Source organism: Argiope bruennichi, chromosome 7, assembly GCF_947563725.1.
Source record: "Argiope bruennichi chromosome 7, qqArgBrue1.1, whole genome shotgun sequence".
In the NCBI taxonomy this organism is placed as follows: Eukaryota; Metazoa; Arthropoda; class Arachnida; order Araneae; family Araneidae; genus Argiope; species Argiope bruennichi.
In genome coordinates, this window is record NC_079157.1 from 113,055,204 (window position 1) to 113,072,106 (window position 16,903).

A 16,903-nucleotide genomic window follows, 5' to 3' on the forward strand; every position below is an offset into this window, starting at 1 on the left:
TGCAGTGTCTTCATATATATTAATAATATAATTATGGCCTTACGTGATTGAAATAATAATTTTAATCATGTAGTACCAAATTTTATCTATTTCTTTTTTTTTACAAAACTTTTGTGCTCCCGAAAAGTTAGGCTACAAAAGTATTTTGTAAAAACAAGGTTCCCATGTAAGGCTCCAAGTAAAAACAAGGTTTCCCATGCCATCAGAAGAAACGAAAAAATACAAGGAATTTAAAAATCGTCTAAAAAAACCGGGGAAATTCCCGGTAATTTGAAAATTTTCATAAAAACCAAAAAAAGACAGGGAATTTTAAGCATCTTAGTTATTTTTTTTAGTTAAAAATGCCGATCTCTAAAGATTGCAAGAATAAAAGATCATAGTTGTAGCTTCCGAAAACGAAACAATATCACTCGCGATTGTGTAATGCGGAAACTCGCCCCTTTTCTACTTTCCCTTTTTTCTGTATAGACAGTTCTTTTTCCATGAGATTCCCAAATTGCAGCTAATAAGCATGCACGAGACATCAGTAACTGCGTGAAAAAATAGAATATATTTCTCTGGTGGGAACATTCAATCTGTGGGAGCAGCTCGATTGTGTAGTGTTTATTGAATTTATTTGAGAACTGTAAGCTTGAGAATTTTTTATTTAAGAAACTGTGAGCTTATTCAGAGTAGATTAGAGAATTTTTTAAAACAATGTGGTGCTCAAAATCCGTTTTTAATACTAATTGGGCAGATTAAAAAAAAAATCCTTATTTTGCTGAATGGGTTCGGGAAGTACCGCAGAATTCATTTGTTACGTACTACTCGCTTTGTAAAAAGATGAATCTAAATAAAATGAAAAACAGACATTTACTAGCCATGCCGAAAGAGGAAAACATATAAGACGGCCTTCCAGTTCAAAATAGTTGTCATTGAGTTTGGACATAGTATTTAAAATAAATACAAAAAAAAAAAAAAAAATTACATGTAAAATCCTTAAATGTCAAATTTAATATACCGATTTCGAATTTTTTAGTTCAAGAACAATGATTTAAGGATGAATTTTTATGGGCATTAAAACTTTTTGTATCACATTCATCTTTTAACGCATTCAATGATATGTCGGTAATATTTTCACATATATTCACTGAAAGTGAAATAGCCAAAAAGTGTATGTTAGGCCATGCAAAAATGTACTTTATTTGTTAAGGATTAGCACCATGAAACTGGTGGCTGAAAAATCTGCAAAAATTGTAAAAGCTAGTGCACAAATGCATGAATGGGTAAAAATAAATGAAAAAAAAAAGTGACCTTCATTTGTAATACTTTTTTTTGTTAAGTAATCATTAAATGATTTATATCATGATAACAAAAATGTTTTGTGTTTTATTTCATCCAACTTTGAGTGACTTACAATTAAACAGTGTGAAAAGTAATATATTCACTACCCCCTTTATATATAAATTTTGTCTTACTAAATTCTAGATAAAAAAAAATAAAAGGAAATTATCTTTTTTTAATGCAAATATAAACTTTCTTTTAATATGATTTTTTTAATAATATTAATTGTAACTTGAAATCATATTCCATTATAACAAGCACATGAGTGCTATTCACACATTTTCTCATATCTTGAATATATGCATATGGAATTTTTTTCCCCAGATTTGAGTGGCAACCCTGAAAAATAATGTAAGATTGAAAAAAAAAATCATTCATTTTATTGATTTATATAGTAAATTATATCTTTTAAAACAATAATAATTATTTTTAATTATTCCCCCCCTTTTAATCTATTAGTTTAAAACATTATGTTTTATTTTCAAAATAACATTTCAAAATATTTCCTTGATCATGTGTAGATATTTGTTAGTTTAATTTTTTTACAGGATTTCTTATATATTAAAGTGTACTAAAATAAATTTATATCAATATTAGTTGGTAAATGTGAGAAATAATTTAATTTTGATAAATGAACAAATTGTATTTCTTAAGCCCGATCAATAGAAGAAGTTTTAATGAAATTTAACAACTAAAAAAATCTAAACTATTTGAGACTGAGAAGAAAATTTGTTTATAAACTTAAATCAATAAAAGAAATATTGAATAATATGTGCCTTCATCAAAATTTAAGATCATGGTATGGTTGCATTGACATATAATAATTCATTGTATGGAATTCAACTCAACATGTTTTTTAAAAGCAGTCTTCTTTTTTGTTGTACACATCTGGATTTTGTCCTTAAATTGGTATATACTAGACAAGAACCCTATCTTTTTTAAAATTATCTAACTGTCTCTGTATTTTTCAAAATAGCTGCTGAAGAGTAAAATTTCTGTCAATGCAATTCCAGAATTTCCAATTTTGAATCAGGGAGAAAAAAAAAAAAAAAAAATCCTTTCAGAGCTCTATCTGAATTGTATGTAAGATGGGTGAATATTTGGTCTAATTAAACATTGGGTAACTGTGTTAGAAACATTATTATGAAGTAGCACAAATCAAATGGATATAGCTGAATACATATATATATATATATTTAATTATGTGTACTTATATTCATCTTAATATTTCTGTAAAACTAGCTAGTAACTATTATATGTGCGAGTGATTCTTCGTAAGGTTTACCATTGAAGTCTTAAAATTATTATTATTGTCTTTTGTGTAGATTAAACAAATTTGACTTTGGGAATTGGAAAACTTAGTGATTTAAGAATTGTATTTACTTTTTTGGATCATATGGTGAAATTATCTCAGGTAATCATATGAAATCTCTCGTAAGAGATTTCAGGTAGAGTTCACCATACTTTCCCTTCACACTCTGAAACTTGTGACACTTCTCTAACCAGACCTACTTTTGTTCTGGCATTGACAGTTCTGGCACTGTATGGTAGATATGTCTTATTTAGACAGTTAGGCAAGATAATATAAAATACTACTATTTGAAATAATCATCTTATTTGTAAATTCATTACATGCTTTTGGGATCCTCTTAAATAACCTGTAGAATGCCTTTATTTATTATAATTTCATGTATTGCAAATTTTATTTAATGTTTTTTCACCTTTCAAACTTAAACATTGCAAATTTTATATTATTTGAATGACTAAAAATCTATTATTTGTGAAGGACAATTTCATCATATGTATGCTGCATTTTCACCATATTCATTCCTATGTTCACTATATTCATCAAGTTTCGGACAACAAATTCAAGGCTGCATACTGCTCCATTACATTCACACAATCACATTATTGCATACAAATTCATTTCAGTATTAACAGGAATGGCATAGAATTTGCACAATTGGGTGTCATGATATGTCCGACAAGGGAGATGGTTTGGCCTGCCCCAATGGAGTAGCATAACTTGCCACTCCATTGATGGTATGTAATGGTTATGAACTAGGTAATGATAATAAAATTTTCACCAGATATTTATCATCTTGTTGAATAGCCCATTATATGAATGAGTATTAAAAAAAAATTGTCAAAGCCTGTAGATGAATAGTTTTTCTATATAGCTTATAATTCTTATTGTAGATATTTCACAAGAAATAATTCACCATAGAAAAAGTTAACCTTAAATTGTATAATTTTTTATTAGAGTTGTTTTAAATTTAATGTGGGCTCAAGCAAAATACCAAAATAGGACCTGACAGTCAAAATAATTCAGTTATAAATCTTTGAATTTGTTTATGATAACTTGTATTAATTTCATATTTCAGCAACTTTTTAAAACCTTTTTTTTACTACATTCAACACAAGGAGTAGACAAGATTAGAGCATTTGCTGTGTATTTAAATGTGAGAAAAACATTTAATTTAAATATTTACAACTAGATAATGCAGTTTTGCATCTACTCTGAGTTTTACAATGATGCATTTCATATTAATAAAAGAACATTTAAAATGTAATATGATATTATAATAAAGATATAACCAAAAACGGGCAAACATGTCATGTTTTTTTGGATAATATGATAAATCAACTCATTGGAGATAGTAGCCCTAATGAGATCAGAAACAAATGAATTCGTGTTCTTTAATATGTTTTATTAAACTTTTCTACTATATGATGCAAATCTAATTTTATTGCCTGCTTTCCAAAAATCATGATACTTTGAAACCTATTCTGAACCAAGGTAGCACACATATAATCTTTAACAATTCAAAATTTATTGCTTTTGCATACACTGGTAGAGTGCATGCAGTTATTATTAATATATTCATTTTGTGTATTAGCAGTCTTAGTGTATTGTTGCAATTGTAAATTCAATATTCATGTGCAGTTGTAATTCAATTTAAATTATTCTTGTTTCCTTGAAAAGATACAATGCATATTCTCTTGATTGGTTTTTAAATTTTGTGATTTGCTGCATCACATTTTACAAAAACAGAGATATCTTCTGTCCACAAAAATGTTGGTGACTGTAGTACCAAAGCATTTATGCTTAACAGTATCTGGGACTCAGCTATCCATGTATGCACAGTAAATTTTTTAATGTCTGTAGTGGAAATAAAAAAGAGTTGTCAATAGGGAGAAAATTACAAAAAATTTCTTCTCAAAGAAAATTTAACCACACAAAATATTTTTTGGCCCTCCTCCATAGACACTACCATTGACTTCTAATAAATGAATAGTGTTATTTGTAATTAAGATTTTATATAAATGCTTATAATTTTTTAATATGTTTCTAACTTACATGTTAGAAAAAAAAGCATCCTGTTTAGATTGAAAAAGAGAGAGAGAGAGGAATATCCATGCTTAGTACTTTCAAAAGTGTGGTATTTGACTATTATAATATGGAATTCTGGCTTTTTTTAAATTTAAGAAATTATCTGTGATCTACTATTCCTCTAACTTCATTTACTTTTCAATTCTTTTTTACCTTTGAATGATTGTAAATTCTAGATAATAAGAATAATGTAAAATAAGTAAACCTCTGTATCACTATGGTTTACATAAATAGTCTATTCAGATCTCTTGCATTTAAGATATTAATTTTGATCAAGACTATATTTGAGAGACAAGATTTATTTTTTTTTAATTCTTTTTTTTTAGTCTTTATTTGAATTTATCTTGTAGTTTACGTGTATTGATTATAAATTTGAAACATAATGTTAAGTTGGCAAATAAAACTGTAAAATTATAAATTTTGTTATATTTATTTCATTTTTCTACAGAAAAAAGTGTTTTAAAAAATAAATCAATTGAGATTTTTTAAAAATTTCTTTAAAGATATTGCATACAATGATATTTTGTTTTGTATTCATTTTATATTTTGAAACAAAATTTTGATTTTTTTTTCCTGTATGCATATAATGCTTGGTTTTCTTATTCAAGTACAGGTCATAAGCATGTGGCTTGGGTTCTTTATCAATTTGGAAAATTAACCATCTTAAAAAATATATGAATGTACTGTACATGATAAACTTAGTGCATTGGAAACAACTGCAAACCATTTGGAAAGTTAAAGTACTTTGTCTCTGAGAGCTTAGTTTTAAATTCATTTATTTTACCAAGTATAAATGTGTATATGAGTATATCTAAGTAATTTAATATGATCAAAGAGTTTCTGTTAATCTGTTAAATATTTATTGATAAAATTTGTTTTTGATTCATAGGGAAATTTCATCATGAATACTGTGGAAGCACATTTTTGTGGCATATCTTCACAAAGTAATATTTATGGCCTGACATCTTTGTATACGGGTGAAAGTTCACATAAAGTTTTAGTGGCTTCTTCTAAACGGACAATATACTGCATAGAATGTTCTAAAAATCAACAAAATGTCATTTTTTCCACTCGTGAGGTTCAATTTACTTATATTCCAGGTAATAATTACATTTTATGTCCATTTCTAGAAAAGCTAGTATTTGATGAACATTCTGATGTAAAAAAACATAAACAATATTTTTTAAGATAGCTGCAATTTTAAGCATTATAGAAGTTCTGAGAAATTTTGATTCAATTAATGATTTAATTCAGATGTTGCTCATTCTTATTGATCTTATTGCTATAATATGAAATTAGATTATTATACTGATAATACAATTGTAAATCATTATTCTGCCTTATAATTTTGAAAAATTCTCTTTCATTTTTTGACATTTGCTTTATTAAAACTTTAAAAAAAATATTACTATGTGAATGTAAATTAGTTGAAATGAAATTTAATGTAAAATTTAATAATGTAAACTAGTTGTAAATTAGTTGATTTAAAAGTCTATGATGTTTTCAAAACCCATACAAGAATAAAATCTGATGTATAAAAAAATTAAATGTTACATATTGTTCGTATTATTTATCAAATTTTTTTTCTTTTGATTTAACATTTATTTAAATTTTTAAATTTGGTCTGAAGTCAGTAAAAATACACCGTAAAATGTGAAATTTTTCACGTATTAGTGTAATAAGTTACTATGCTTTATCTTAGCTTTTTTATTTGGCTATTCTTTGCATCAAAGCAAAAATGGCATCTGTGTTTAGTAATAAATACTATCCAATCAATTGACAACCAGCACTTATTACCATAAAAGATTATATTAAGCTTTTATATGTTTTAGATTTAATTGTATTGTATTTAATTCAGTTTACCTATATTCCAGGTATTAATTTCAATTTATATGCATATATAGAAAGGCTAGCATTTGATGAAAATTCTGATGTGAAAACATAAACAATATCCTTTTTGATAGCTGCAATTTTAAGTATTAAAGAAGTTCCGAGAAAATTTTATTCAAGTAATGATTTGTTACCACAAAAATTACAGTAAGCTCATATATGTTTTACATTTAATTGTATAGATTTAATTCAGTTTACCTATATTCCAGGTAATAATTTCATTTTATGTGCATATCTAGAAAGGCTGGCATTTGATGAAATTATGGTGTAAAAACATATATTTTTCGATAGCTGCATTAAATAATACAATCTTTTGTATTTCTTTAAAATTTTCATCCTGAAATGACATTTTAACTAAGCAGCCATCAAATGCATAATTTTTCTATAAAATCATTGACACTGTTTTAATAAAATCAATCTATTCTGATTACAATTGAATTTTTCATTTTCAATACGAAGACATATAAGACTTACTACTGACTGAATTCAATTCTTTTTTTTTTTAATTTCAAACAAAAAAATAATTAAAGGTAGTATATTTATTAAATTAAATAATTATTTAATTGCTTTTTAAAAAATATATTTTTTTCATCATAGATCCTTATACAAAAAAAAATTAAAAAAATAAATAAATATTTGTTTTTATATATTTTATGGAATTCTATATTTCTTGTGAGAATTAGGCAAAGAACTATAAGAGTGGTCCTTTATTTCTTCTTTGTCAGCTTCATTCAACTTTAACAAAAGAAAAATTATTTCAATAGTCCTTTTTTATTGGATAATTTCATTCTGTTACTCATTGTATATTTTATCTGTATTTATTTGTTTTTCATTTGCAGGAAATGCAGAAATCATATCCATGGATGCTTTTAATCAAGCTTGCCATATACATGATTTTGTTGTAGGAATTACATTTGTTAAAGTAAGTTACCAAACTATTTATTCTGTCATTTATATTCATTTTACAGTTAGTTTTATAAACTATGCAGTGTTTCCTTATATTTAATGCAAAACTGCATTAAATATAAGGAAATTAAAAAAATAAAAACTATTGAGATCTAAGATTATTAAATAAAAGATAAAGTTACACCTGCACTTCATTTGAAATAATTAAATAATAATACTGCAAGAACAAATTTCATTGTTCCCAAGAAAAATATGAAATTGTTACAAATTTTAAAAACATTATGTTACGATATTCAAATATTCCATGTAACTCTTTTTTTTACTATACAAATGAAGAATTTTATATTACTATTCATATGATTATTACTATTTATATGATTTCTAAGTTTAAGGAAAGATTAATTAATTTATTTATTTATTAATCAATTAATTTATTGAAACTAAGTTAGATGAGCACCTAAAGCACTAACATGAAATTTGGTAGAATTATTAAATTTAGTTATATGGTATAGTTACTAACAGAAAAATAATATTTTTATTATTTATTGGGGAATACAGAACTTTAATGGAATTACATTGCATGTGCCTTTTACTATAGGAACCGAATTAATTATTTTGATTAATTATCTTTAAAAAAATCCAGAAAATTTCACACGTGTAGCTCATTATAGCTGATTAAGATTGAAACTGGAATAATTTTGAGAGACTTTAATCCATCAGACTGGTAACAGAATTAGAGAATTCTCAATCTTTTTATGGACTGAAAATTAATGCAAATATTATCAGTTGCAGCCCTGGTCTATTCCTACAGCTGGACACAGCAAGATTAAATTTTTTAACTTATCCTTAATATATTTAAATGCCATTGCTTTAGACTTAAATTCAGATTTAGAATTCAAAACTCTTCCATATCATGAACTACTAAGATTCTCTTCAACTTATCCAATTTTATTTTAATCAATTTATTTCTAATATTAATATTTTAATTATTTTTACTGATAAATGTTGGTCTAATTTTCTGTTTACCATATTCAGATATTGATGAACACTGAATAAACAGAGAAGGTACAGGTGTTTTCACATAAACTAATTAAAACATTTTCCAAATAATTGAGATGATACTTTTTAGAAGTTTTTGAGATCTAGGCAGGGAAGTTGTATCGATTACTTTTCATAAATATAAAAATGCAAATTAAAGGAAAATTTTCAGCCTTGATACTTTATCCTTTGATGAGTTTGCTTGTGAACTTATCTCAGATGTATATTTAAATTACTGAATACATATAAATAACTTTTTTATTTGAATTTTAACTATGCATATTTTCCAAGATCACCTTTTAGCTATTGCTATGACGGATACAATTTTTATGTTTACATTGTTCCCAATATGAAATTAGGACTTATAAATTTAACATTAAAGATTCTTTGATATCTTTACGATGTAAAAAGAAATTCTTGAACTGTGTTTTTCTTTTATATATTATATAATATTTCTGCAAAAGGTATTAAATGGAAACAGCAGACATGTTAATTCAGGCTAGTGCAATAAATGTTAAGTGTCCAGAAGTAACTTAAAATTTAAATTCAGTGTAAGATGATAGATGGAATTATGTTTTTCTGCTGAAAATGTTGAAAATTATGCTGCTGAATTATGTTTTTCATCTGATATTGACTCCATTATTTACTGATATTTCAAACAAGAGAATAATAGCAATTCATTGCACTTAAAATATAGTTCTTCTACAAAGATAGCATATTATAACTTGCTGCTTCAAAACTGTAGAAATAGACTTCTATTTAAAAATTAGTGCCAAATAAAAACATGCTGCAATTTGAATGCCTATTAGTCATCACCTCAACAACATAATAGGGATTCATTATCTGTTCAGGATCAGTTTTTACTTTATTTTGAGTGTTGGTATTCAATGTATCTTTTTTTAGTATCCAATACAAGAACAAGAAGACTTAGTTTTCCAGGAACAAGGTTTACAAGAAAGGGATTACAGGAGACGTTCTGAGGTACATTGATGTCTTTGTCTGTGGTGTTCACTGAATTCCAGACAATTCAGATGTCATGCACCATCACTTCCTTAGATTCCCCAAAGTTTTTAATTTTCATCATTATACTTGCATGCTCCTCTAATCATGCAATATCAGCAAACATTTGTATGTAGATAGGAAAATATTTATCTGTCTGTTAATTTGTAGTGAAGCAGTATTTATTTAAAAGATGCAATGATGCTGTTCTTAAAAGAAAAAGGCTTAATTAGAATAAACAAATTATCAAAATTAGTTTAGTTTAAATAAAAAACATAAATATTGATATTCAAACATAGCTGATATTTGTTCTAGTAATCTTTTTTTTTTTTTTTTTTTTGTGAAACATTACTTTAGAAATAAGTTGGGTTGTATTTATTTGTATATGTCCAAAAACTGGTTATATGTTTGCCCATTTTTTTTCCTCTATATATATGCCTAACAAATGGTTTCAGATTGTTCTAGACTTGCAAAATTTCTGCATTAGGTTCTTCATTTGTACACTTTCTTGCAGTTCTTGAGATGACAAAAAGTCTAGCCTTCTTTCTTATAAAAGTAATTCGTATTGTTGTATTTGTAGTTTGAAAGCATTTCAGTTTAATTTAATAAAGTGTAAAAATGCATATTCGATCTGTCTTATTCTCCAGAAATAAGGTTCAATTCAATCTGCAAGTTTAAATACATCTCCCCTGCCCATCTATCTTTGTAATAATATCTGTTTGGAAAGTATTCAAGCTTCTGTAGTCATTTTTGTTAATATTTTTTATAAGTAATGAAAATATATTTTTTGTAGGTAGTTTTTCTCTCTTCGCTATACATCTTATTCGTGAACTACGCCTTCTGTTCATTAATGATTTTGGATATGAAAAGTTTCTTTGCTACACTAGTGTATTAAGGGATTTATTAAAAATGTTGATTATAGGAAAAAGCTTATTTCTAACAGCAAAAATTGATTAAGTATATGCTTACTAATTAAATTTGAGACTTATTTGCTTTCTCATTCTAACAATATTGTTACAAATTTGTAATATTGCTTCTCAGAACAGTAAGTTTCCTATGAGGAAGATAGTTTTACAGATTACTCATGGGTCCTAAATGGATGCTGTGTCAGTTATCCTTGACCTTGGCTACAAAACTGGCATTTGGTGACAATTCAGAGATTTTCAAAACAGCAGAAATCTTATTAATTGCTCTATTAGGATGCAAATTACCTTTCTGCAATATTCGGCTGTCCTATTACAGAAACTATAAAAAGCCAAAAGTTAGAGTTGTAGTTAGTCATGTGTGAAATAATCAGTCAGTAGTTAGAAGATAATTGAAAGTAGAAGTCATATTTGTAACTGAAATTTTTTTAATGCTGCCATTGGAAAAAGGAGATATGATTGTGATCCATATAAGAATACTCCTACAGAAGAATTCCAGAATTTTTTTTTTCTTCTCAAATTAGGGAATTTCATATTTATGAAAATGAATCATATTTGTAACCTTTTGAACCTTTTTGTGATAGTATGCCAGAAAGAACATGCTTGTAATTCTTAAAATAGATATTGAGCAAATCAAAATAGAGAATATTATCTGTTCTCATTCAAGAAAAACACACATGTTTGTTAAAATTCCTCATGATTTAATTGATACAAATTTTAGGGTTGATTTTTTTAAAAGCTGGACAACTTATGTTTTAATTTTTTTGTTACACGCCTCCAATCTCCTTTAATTTATATACTTCTGGTTTAAAATAGTTTTTGAAGGATTAAGTTGAAAAGCTGTTTCCTGCATCAAAAGGATTTGCTAATTACATATATAGAAATATATGAATGCATCATTCTCAAAATTTAAATCTTCCTCTCCTCCATCAAAAAAGCAAGTTAAATTTAATATATTTATTTTTGAAAAGTTCATGAATGAAAAACATCTAAATTAATTTTTAATAAATCTTTTCAAAATTTATTTTAAGAAATCAGATTTTATAGCAATACAATTTTTTAAAAATAATTGTGTATATGCTTATGCAATTTACTATGCATTGATATTCTAAATTATTGAAGCTTTCAGATTTTTATTTTATGGTAATTTTCAGCATTTACCAAATGAGCTCATAATCACCAAATCTCTCCTTATGAATGAATAAAATTCCAAGGTCTTCGTTATGCATTTATTGGTTTTTGTCATTCAAAAGTATACATACATTACTTATAACTAAATGAATTTTTTTTTTATTTATGAAGTTTTCGATGTGTAAAGGTGGATATTTATAAAAACTTTTGCATAATTTTTATTCTTAGAATGCCTCTTTTGGAATTACAGATCTTGAGAAAATAGGACTGCTAGTGAGAATAGATTTTCTTTGCCATATTATATTTACTTTGAAGAAAACTATAAGAGAATTTACTTGTCTATCAGAAATCTGAAATAAAAATATTCAATAATTTTGGAATTATAGCATATCATGAAGCATTACATAAATCATTTTTATTGAATTATTCTGCTAATTTTCTAGATAAAATGCATTAATTACCTTTTCTTCTCCCTCCTCAGTAGATAAATCTTGAAAGTAGTTGTACCCAATAAAATTTGCTATGTGTGTTTATTAAAACTTCTAAAATCATTTCTAATGCATGCACTTAACTTTATGAAATCTTTGAATTCAAAAAAATATTAATACAAAAATTTCAACAAAGAAGATATTTAAGAATATAAAATTTGGTTAAAATTTCAAGTAAATCATAAATGTTGTGCTTTTGAATTATTTTAATTCATTATTTCTTCTCTAAACAATTTCTAAATCTTCAAATCGATAATTTAAATTTATTTTTATGTAAATAACAAATATTTTTTGAAAATATAACAAGTATTATGAGAAAAAAATCTTAAACTGTTTTAGAATGTAGAATTGCTAGATTCTTTTAGTTTTTTTCTTTTATTTCATGGGAAAGTTTCCTAGCATAGCTATTAGAAAATATTAAAAGTTTTATGATAATAGTACAAATAATAAAAAATCTTTATATTTATTTATTAGGGTGATAGTTCTGGTATGAAGAAATATTTTAACATTTATTCTGATTGGGAGCCAAGCAAAGAATGTGATTTAGATAATATTGCCCGTAAGTTCTATTTACTTTTCTTTCATTTAGAAATGAAAAAATACATTATTCAGCATTTCTGTTTAGAATTTTTTTTACTTATAATTAAATTAAGCTAAATGGAATGAATAATGTTAATTTTGATTTGATGTAATAGCAATATCTTTGAAGTTTTATAAACTAATATATTTTTTTTTTTTCCTTTACTTATAGAGGGTTGTTTGAGTATTTGCTTAGAATTTGTACCTTTGCATCTCACACACACTGAGTAAGAATTTTTTTAACATTAATTTAAAGCAATTTTTGGATTGTGTATTTAGAAAATGATTTATTTCTTGATAGCACTGAAATTTGAAGTTGACATTCTTTTACAGTTAAGCTTATAAATTTACTTGAAATATCCGATTAATAGAGTTGAGTCAGCTTTGTTTACAACTTATCAAGTAAATAGTTTTTAAGACCCAATTTTTTAAAACTTAAAATTAATGGATTGTTAAATCATTATCAAATAATTTGGATGTCTGCATGTTATATAGTTGTTAATAGAATAGTATGCTTTTTTAATTAGAAGAATAATTTTGAAATAAATCTTTTTAGGCAATGAGAAATCTTTTTTTTAAGCTACTAATTGAAAATATCCTTTTATTGTGATATGATGCTGAATTTATGGAATATAAGGGCATTTCTGGAACTGTGATTTATTCTTAAGATCTAATCATTCAAAAAAAAAAAAAAAAAAAACCTTTTTTTTTTCTCTGTCTTAATTGAGAAGAAATATGGCAAATTAAAAAAAATTTAGACATTTTGATTTAAAAGAAAAGTTAAATTAAATTTTTAATACATTCTGATTTCTTCTTGTAAAAATAAATTTTTTTTTCGTGTTTTCTTCGTCAATGACTTTGGTTTTTGATGTTACAGCTTAGTTTATTCACTTAATTCTTATTAAAATATTCAAAATCATATTTCTGTATTCATGTTTTTATAAAGTTGTAGAAAAATGTTTTGACAAAATATTTTATGCTAAATATATTTAAAAATCTAACTGTTTTATTATTATTTTGTGGTTATTTGTACAATATCAAATGTTTCAAATTTGTATTTAGTAGAAAATAAAATACTGTATCTGAAATTGTGTTAATTTTCCCAAAATAGAATTATTGTGGATGATGTAAAGGAAGTAGTATGGCTGTTAAGTGGAAATGATAATAAAATCCATCTTTACAGAGAAGTACTTTTTTATCTTAATCTTTGTATTGCTTCTTATATTTGATACTTTTTCTGATAAATATTTTTGACTGTTCTGAAAATAAGTATTATTACAATAAAATTATTTGCATCATTTGTAATATATTAGATATTAAAATTCTTGTTTTCTAATTTAAATTGTCTAAAATAATGAATAAGTTGTTTTATCCTAATTTTTTACAATCCTTTTAGGATAAAACAAGGCAGACATATTATGAGGATCTAAGTACTACATGCTTTCCTGAATTTGCTTCTTTAGATAGTTTGTAAGTTGCTGTATATATATCCATCCTAAAATATAAAAAATATTTTAATTTTATAGAATACTTTTGTATTATTTAAAAACATTTATTTATTATTCTGCTTCTTGATTCACTACCTCAATGTTTGAATATTTACTATGCTTTAATTACAGTCATTTTCTTTATGCATTTATTTGGTTATATTTTGGTTATTTTTTCATGTGGAATTGAAAAGATTTATTTTTTATTTGCAAACGAAGGAGGAGTTCAAAATTTGTTTATATAAAAAATATATTATTGCAAAATGTGTTTTATAGCAATTTTAATTCAATCTTTTGCATATGCTATTAATTTCCTTTAAGACTGGAAATTTAGAAACAGCATATATTATTTAGTTGTTGTTTTTTATCTTGATATAATTTGTTTATTAATATTTGCATTTGAATTATATGCACTTAATATGCATGATCTTGCTTTCAGAATCAACCAGCTTAAAGAACGCCTTTTGTTGTTGGCTAATTTATGCCAAAAACATAATAGACTTAATTTGCTTAGTTATTTTTTTTTATTTCCTTTTTAAAATATGCAATCAAATTGGGAATAATATCAACAACAAAAAAAAATGAACAAAATAATGAACAACAAAAAGTTATAAAAATCAATATCAAGTGCATGACTAACTTAAGCATTTTAATAATTATAATATTTCAAGATTTTCAATGTAGCTTAAAAACATTTTTTATGCAATTTAGTTTTTTTTAATTATATTTTACTTTCTGTATAATATTAATTTTGAATTAATATTAATTTTTCCAATGCAATGCTGCATTTCAGTTTTTTTTTTTTTTTTTTTTTTTTGTATTATGATTTAATTTGTTTTGAGGAGTTTAGTATATTAGCATGCACATTTTTTTTTACTCTAAAAATGATATATTAATATCCTAATTAAATATATCCAAGTTGGAAATTGTTTTAAGTGCATACACAAAGTACATCCTATCAAATTTAAGTAGAAGGAAAATTTATTTAAGAAATCAGAAATGAAAGTACATTTCATTTTTGAGTATATTTTCTCAATAAAATTTGATATATTAAATTATATTTAAAATATCTTTTTGATTTTTTGCACTTTTTGATAAATTAAATAAATTTGATTATTCTAATAAAATTCTGATCTGTTGTTATAGATTTATCATTAATTAGATGTTTCTTCAATAGCAAGACTATTTATAAACTCTGTATTATATTAATTATATTTTTAATGAGAAATTACTATTTCTTTTCTTTTTTTTACTCCATCATTTTAGAGTGATATGGATGGATTTTTTTACTACTTTTGAATATAGAATAACTGCACTTGGGTGTAAACATGGCTTTGTAATAGTTTCTTCTGTAAAATTACCAGGTATTTTTATAAAATCATTTATAAATATTACTTAATTGATTTTAATTATTTGGGATATAGAAACCTTCCTCACACATACACATAACAATAATTCCTTATTTAAATTATATGTATGTTAAAATATTAAATTTGAAAGTTGCACTTTTTTTTCGATTAATAGGAATTTTATTGGAAATTAAAAATATGAGAATTTAAGATTATCAATATTTGGGCAAGAAATTTGCAAAGAAATAGTTAAATTTGCATTAAATAAAATTTTACATTTGGTTATGGTTGTGTTTAAAGAATGCACAATTACTGATTTTAAATTTTTCTGTGTTGTTGCTTTGATTTGATCAATAGTTTGTGCCAAATACTGATGTTATTTCTAACCAAAACTATATTATTTCTTATATATTTCTGAATAAATACAAAAATTTTGTAAATATTGGTCAGCTCCAAAATATGAAATGAATAACATCAGGGAAAATATGTGCACTAAATTTTAAATAAACTGTTTGGAAAGGATGTCATAAATTATTTCCAAGGTATAAATAACCCAAATGTTGAAAACAAATATTAAATTAAAATACTCGGAAATATAGCAAAAAAAAAAAAAAAATACAGTTTTATTTATTCAAAAATTATAAGATTTTATTGTTTAATTTTTTTATTTATTTTGTAAATTAGCTATATTTTTAAAACTTATTAACAAGGATTTGATTAAGTTTTGGTACATTTTAATTACAACATTTAACTGTTGGTGACCTTGTGAATATTATAGACTTTCAATTTTTCTACTAGATCCTCTTTGGGATCATAGCAACACATAAACTAAGAAACCTCTGTCATAATCCATTAGATTTTATTCAACTGTGTGTTCATTTATATAGTATGATCAAACCAGGATTGGGTGATACTAATCAGGTTTAGTAAGTTTGATACTTTGCATCAGGTTTAGTAAGTTTGATACTTTGTATCAGGTACACAAAAGTATCAAACCTTACTAAACTAATACAAACTTAAGTGTATCAGATACTCTGTATTAGTTGTTAAACTGAATTTGTTCTAATTGGTAATACCTTTTACATCATTCATTTTCAATGACATATTACTACATAATATTAATCTGATACTAAGTATTTGGTAAATATTGTCTAGTTCGCTCTTCTGTCTCAGCAGTACATGAACAGGCATGAGTTTTTTTTAACTATATATTCTGCATCCGTACTCATAATTATCTTTTACTCCATGTAACAGTATATGTACAATGAAAATTGACACCTTCTCTAATTATATCGGCAAATCTTTTTCTCTCTTCTCAATCTTTCATCAATTACTTCTAAAAGCAAGACCACCACTAATCTCTTAAGTGACCAATATGATCTCCTGACCTGAATAT

The 16,903-nt window shown here is 25.1% G+C and overlaps 1 protein-coding gene across 13 annotated transcripts in view; it reads left to right on the top strand.

Annotated features, from left to right (window-relative positions):
- LOC129975714 (KICSTOR complex protein kaptin-like) overlaps positions 1–16,903 on the top strand; it is a 35,406-nt gene that overhangs the window by 4,322 nt on the left and 14,181 nt on the right. For 7 of the 13 annotated variants that reach the window (XM_056088883.1, XM_056088882.1, XM_056088877.1 and 4 more), the window contains 8 exons: positions 5,607–5,817; positions 7,447–7,529; positions 9,455–9,532; positions 12,567–12,651; positions 12,844–12,898; positions 13,783–13,858; positions 14,068–14,141; positions 15,425–15,522. In XM_056088883.1, coding sequence (XP_055944858.1) covers positions 5,619–5,817; positions 7,447–7,529; positions 9,455–9,532; positions 12,567–12,651; positions 12,844–12,898; positions 13,783–13,858; positions 14,068–14,141; positions 15,425–15,522 — 748 coding nt within the window. In that variant the 5' untranslated portion in view covers positions 5,607–5,618. Of the gene's footprint in view, positions 1–1,642; positions 1,675–2,012; positions 2,233–2,613; positions 3,367–3,522; positions 3,786–5,606; positions 5,818–7,446; positions 7,530–9,454; positions 9,533–12,566; positions 12,652–12,843; positions 12,899–13,782; positions 13,859–14,067; positions 14,142–15,424; positions 15,523–16,903 lie in introns of those variants that run through there. The other 6 variants (XM_056088875.1, XM_056088885.1, XM_056088874.1 and 3 more) reach the window with 6 other exon arrangements.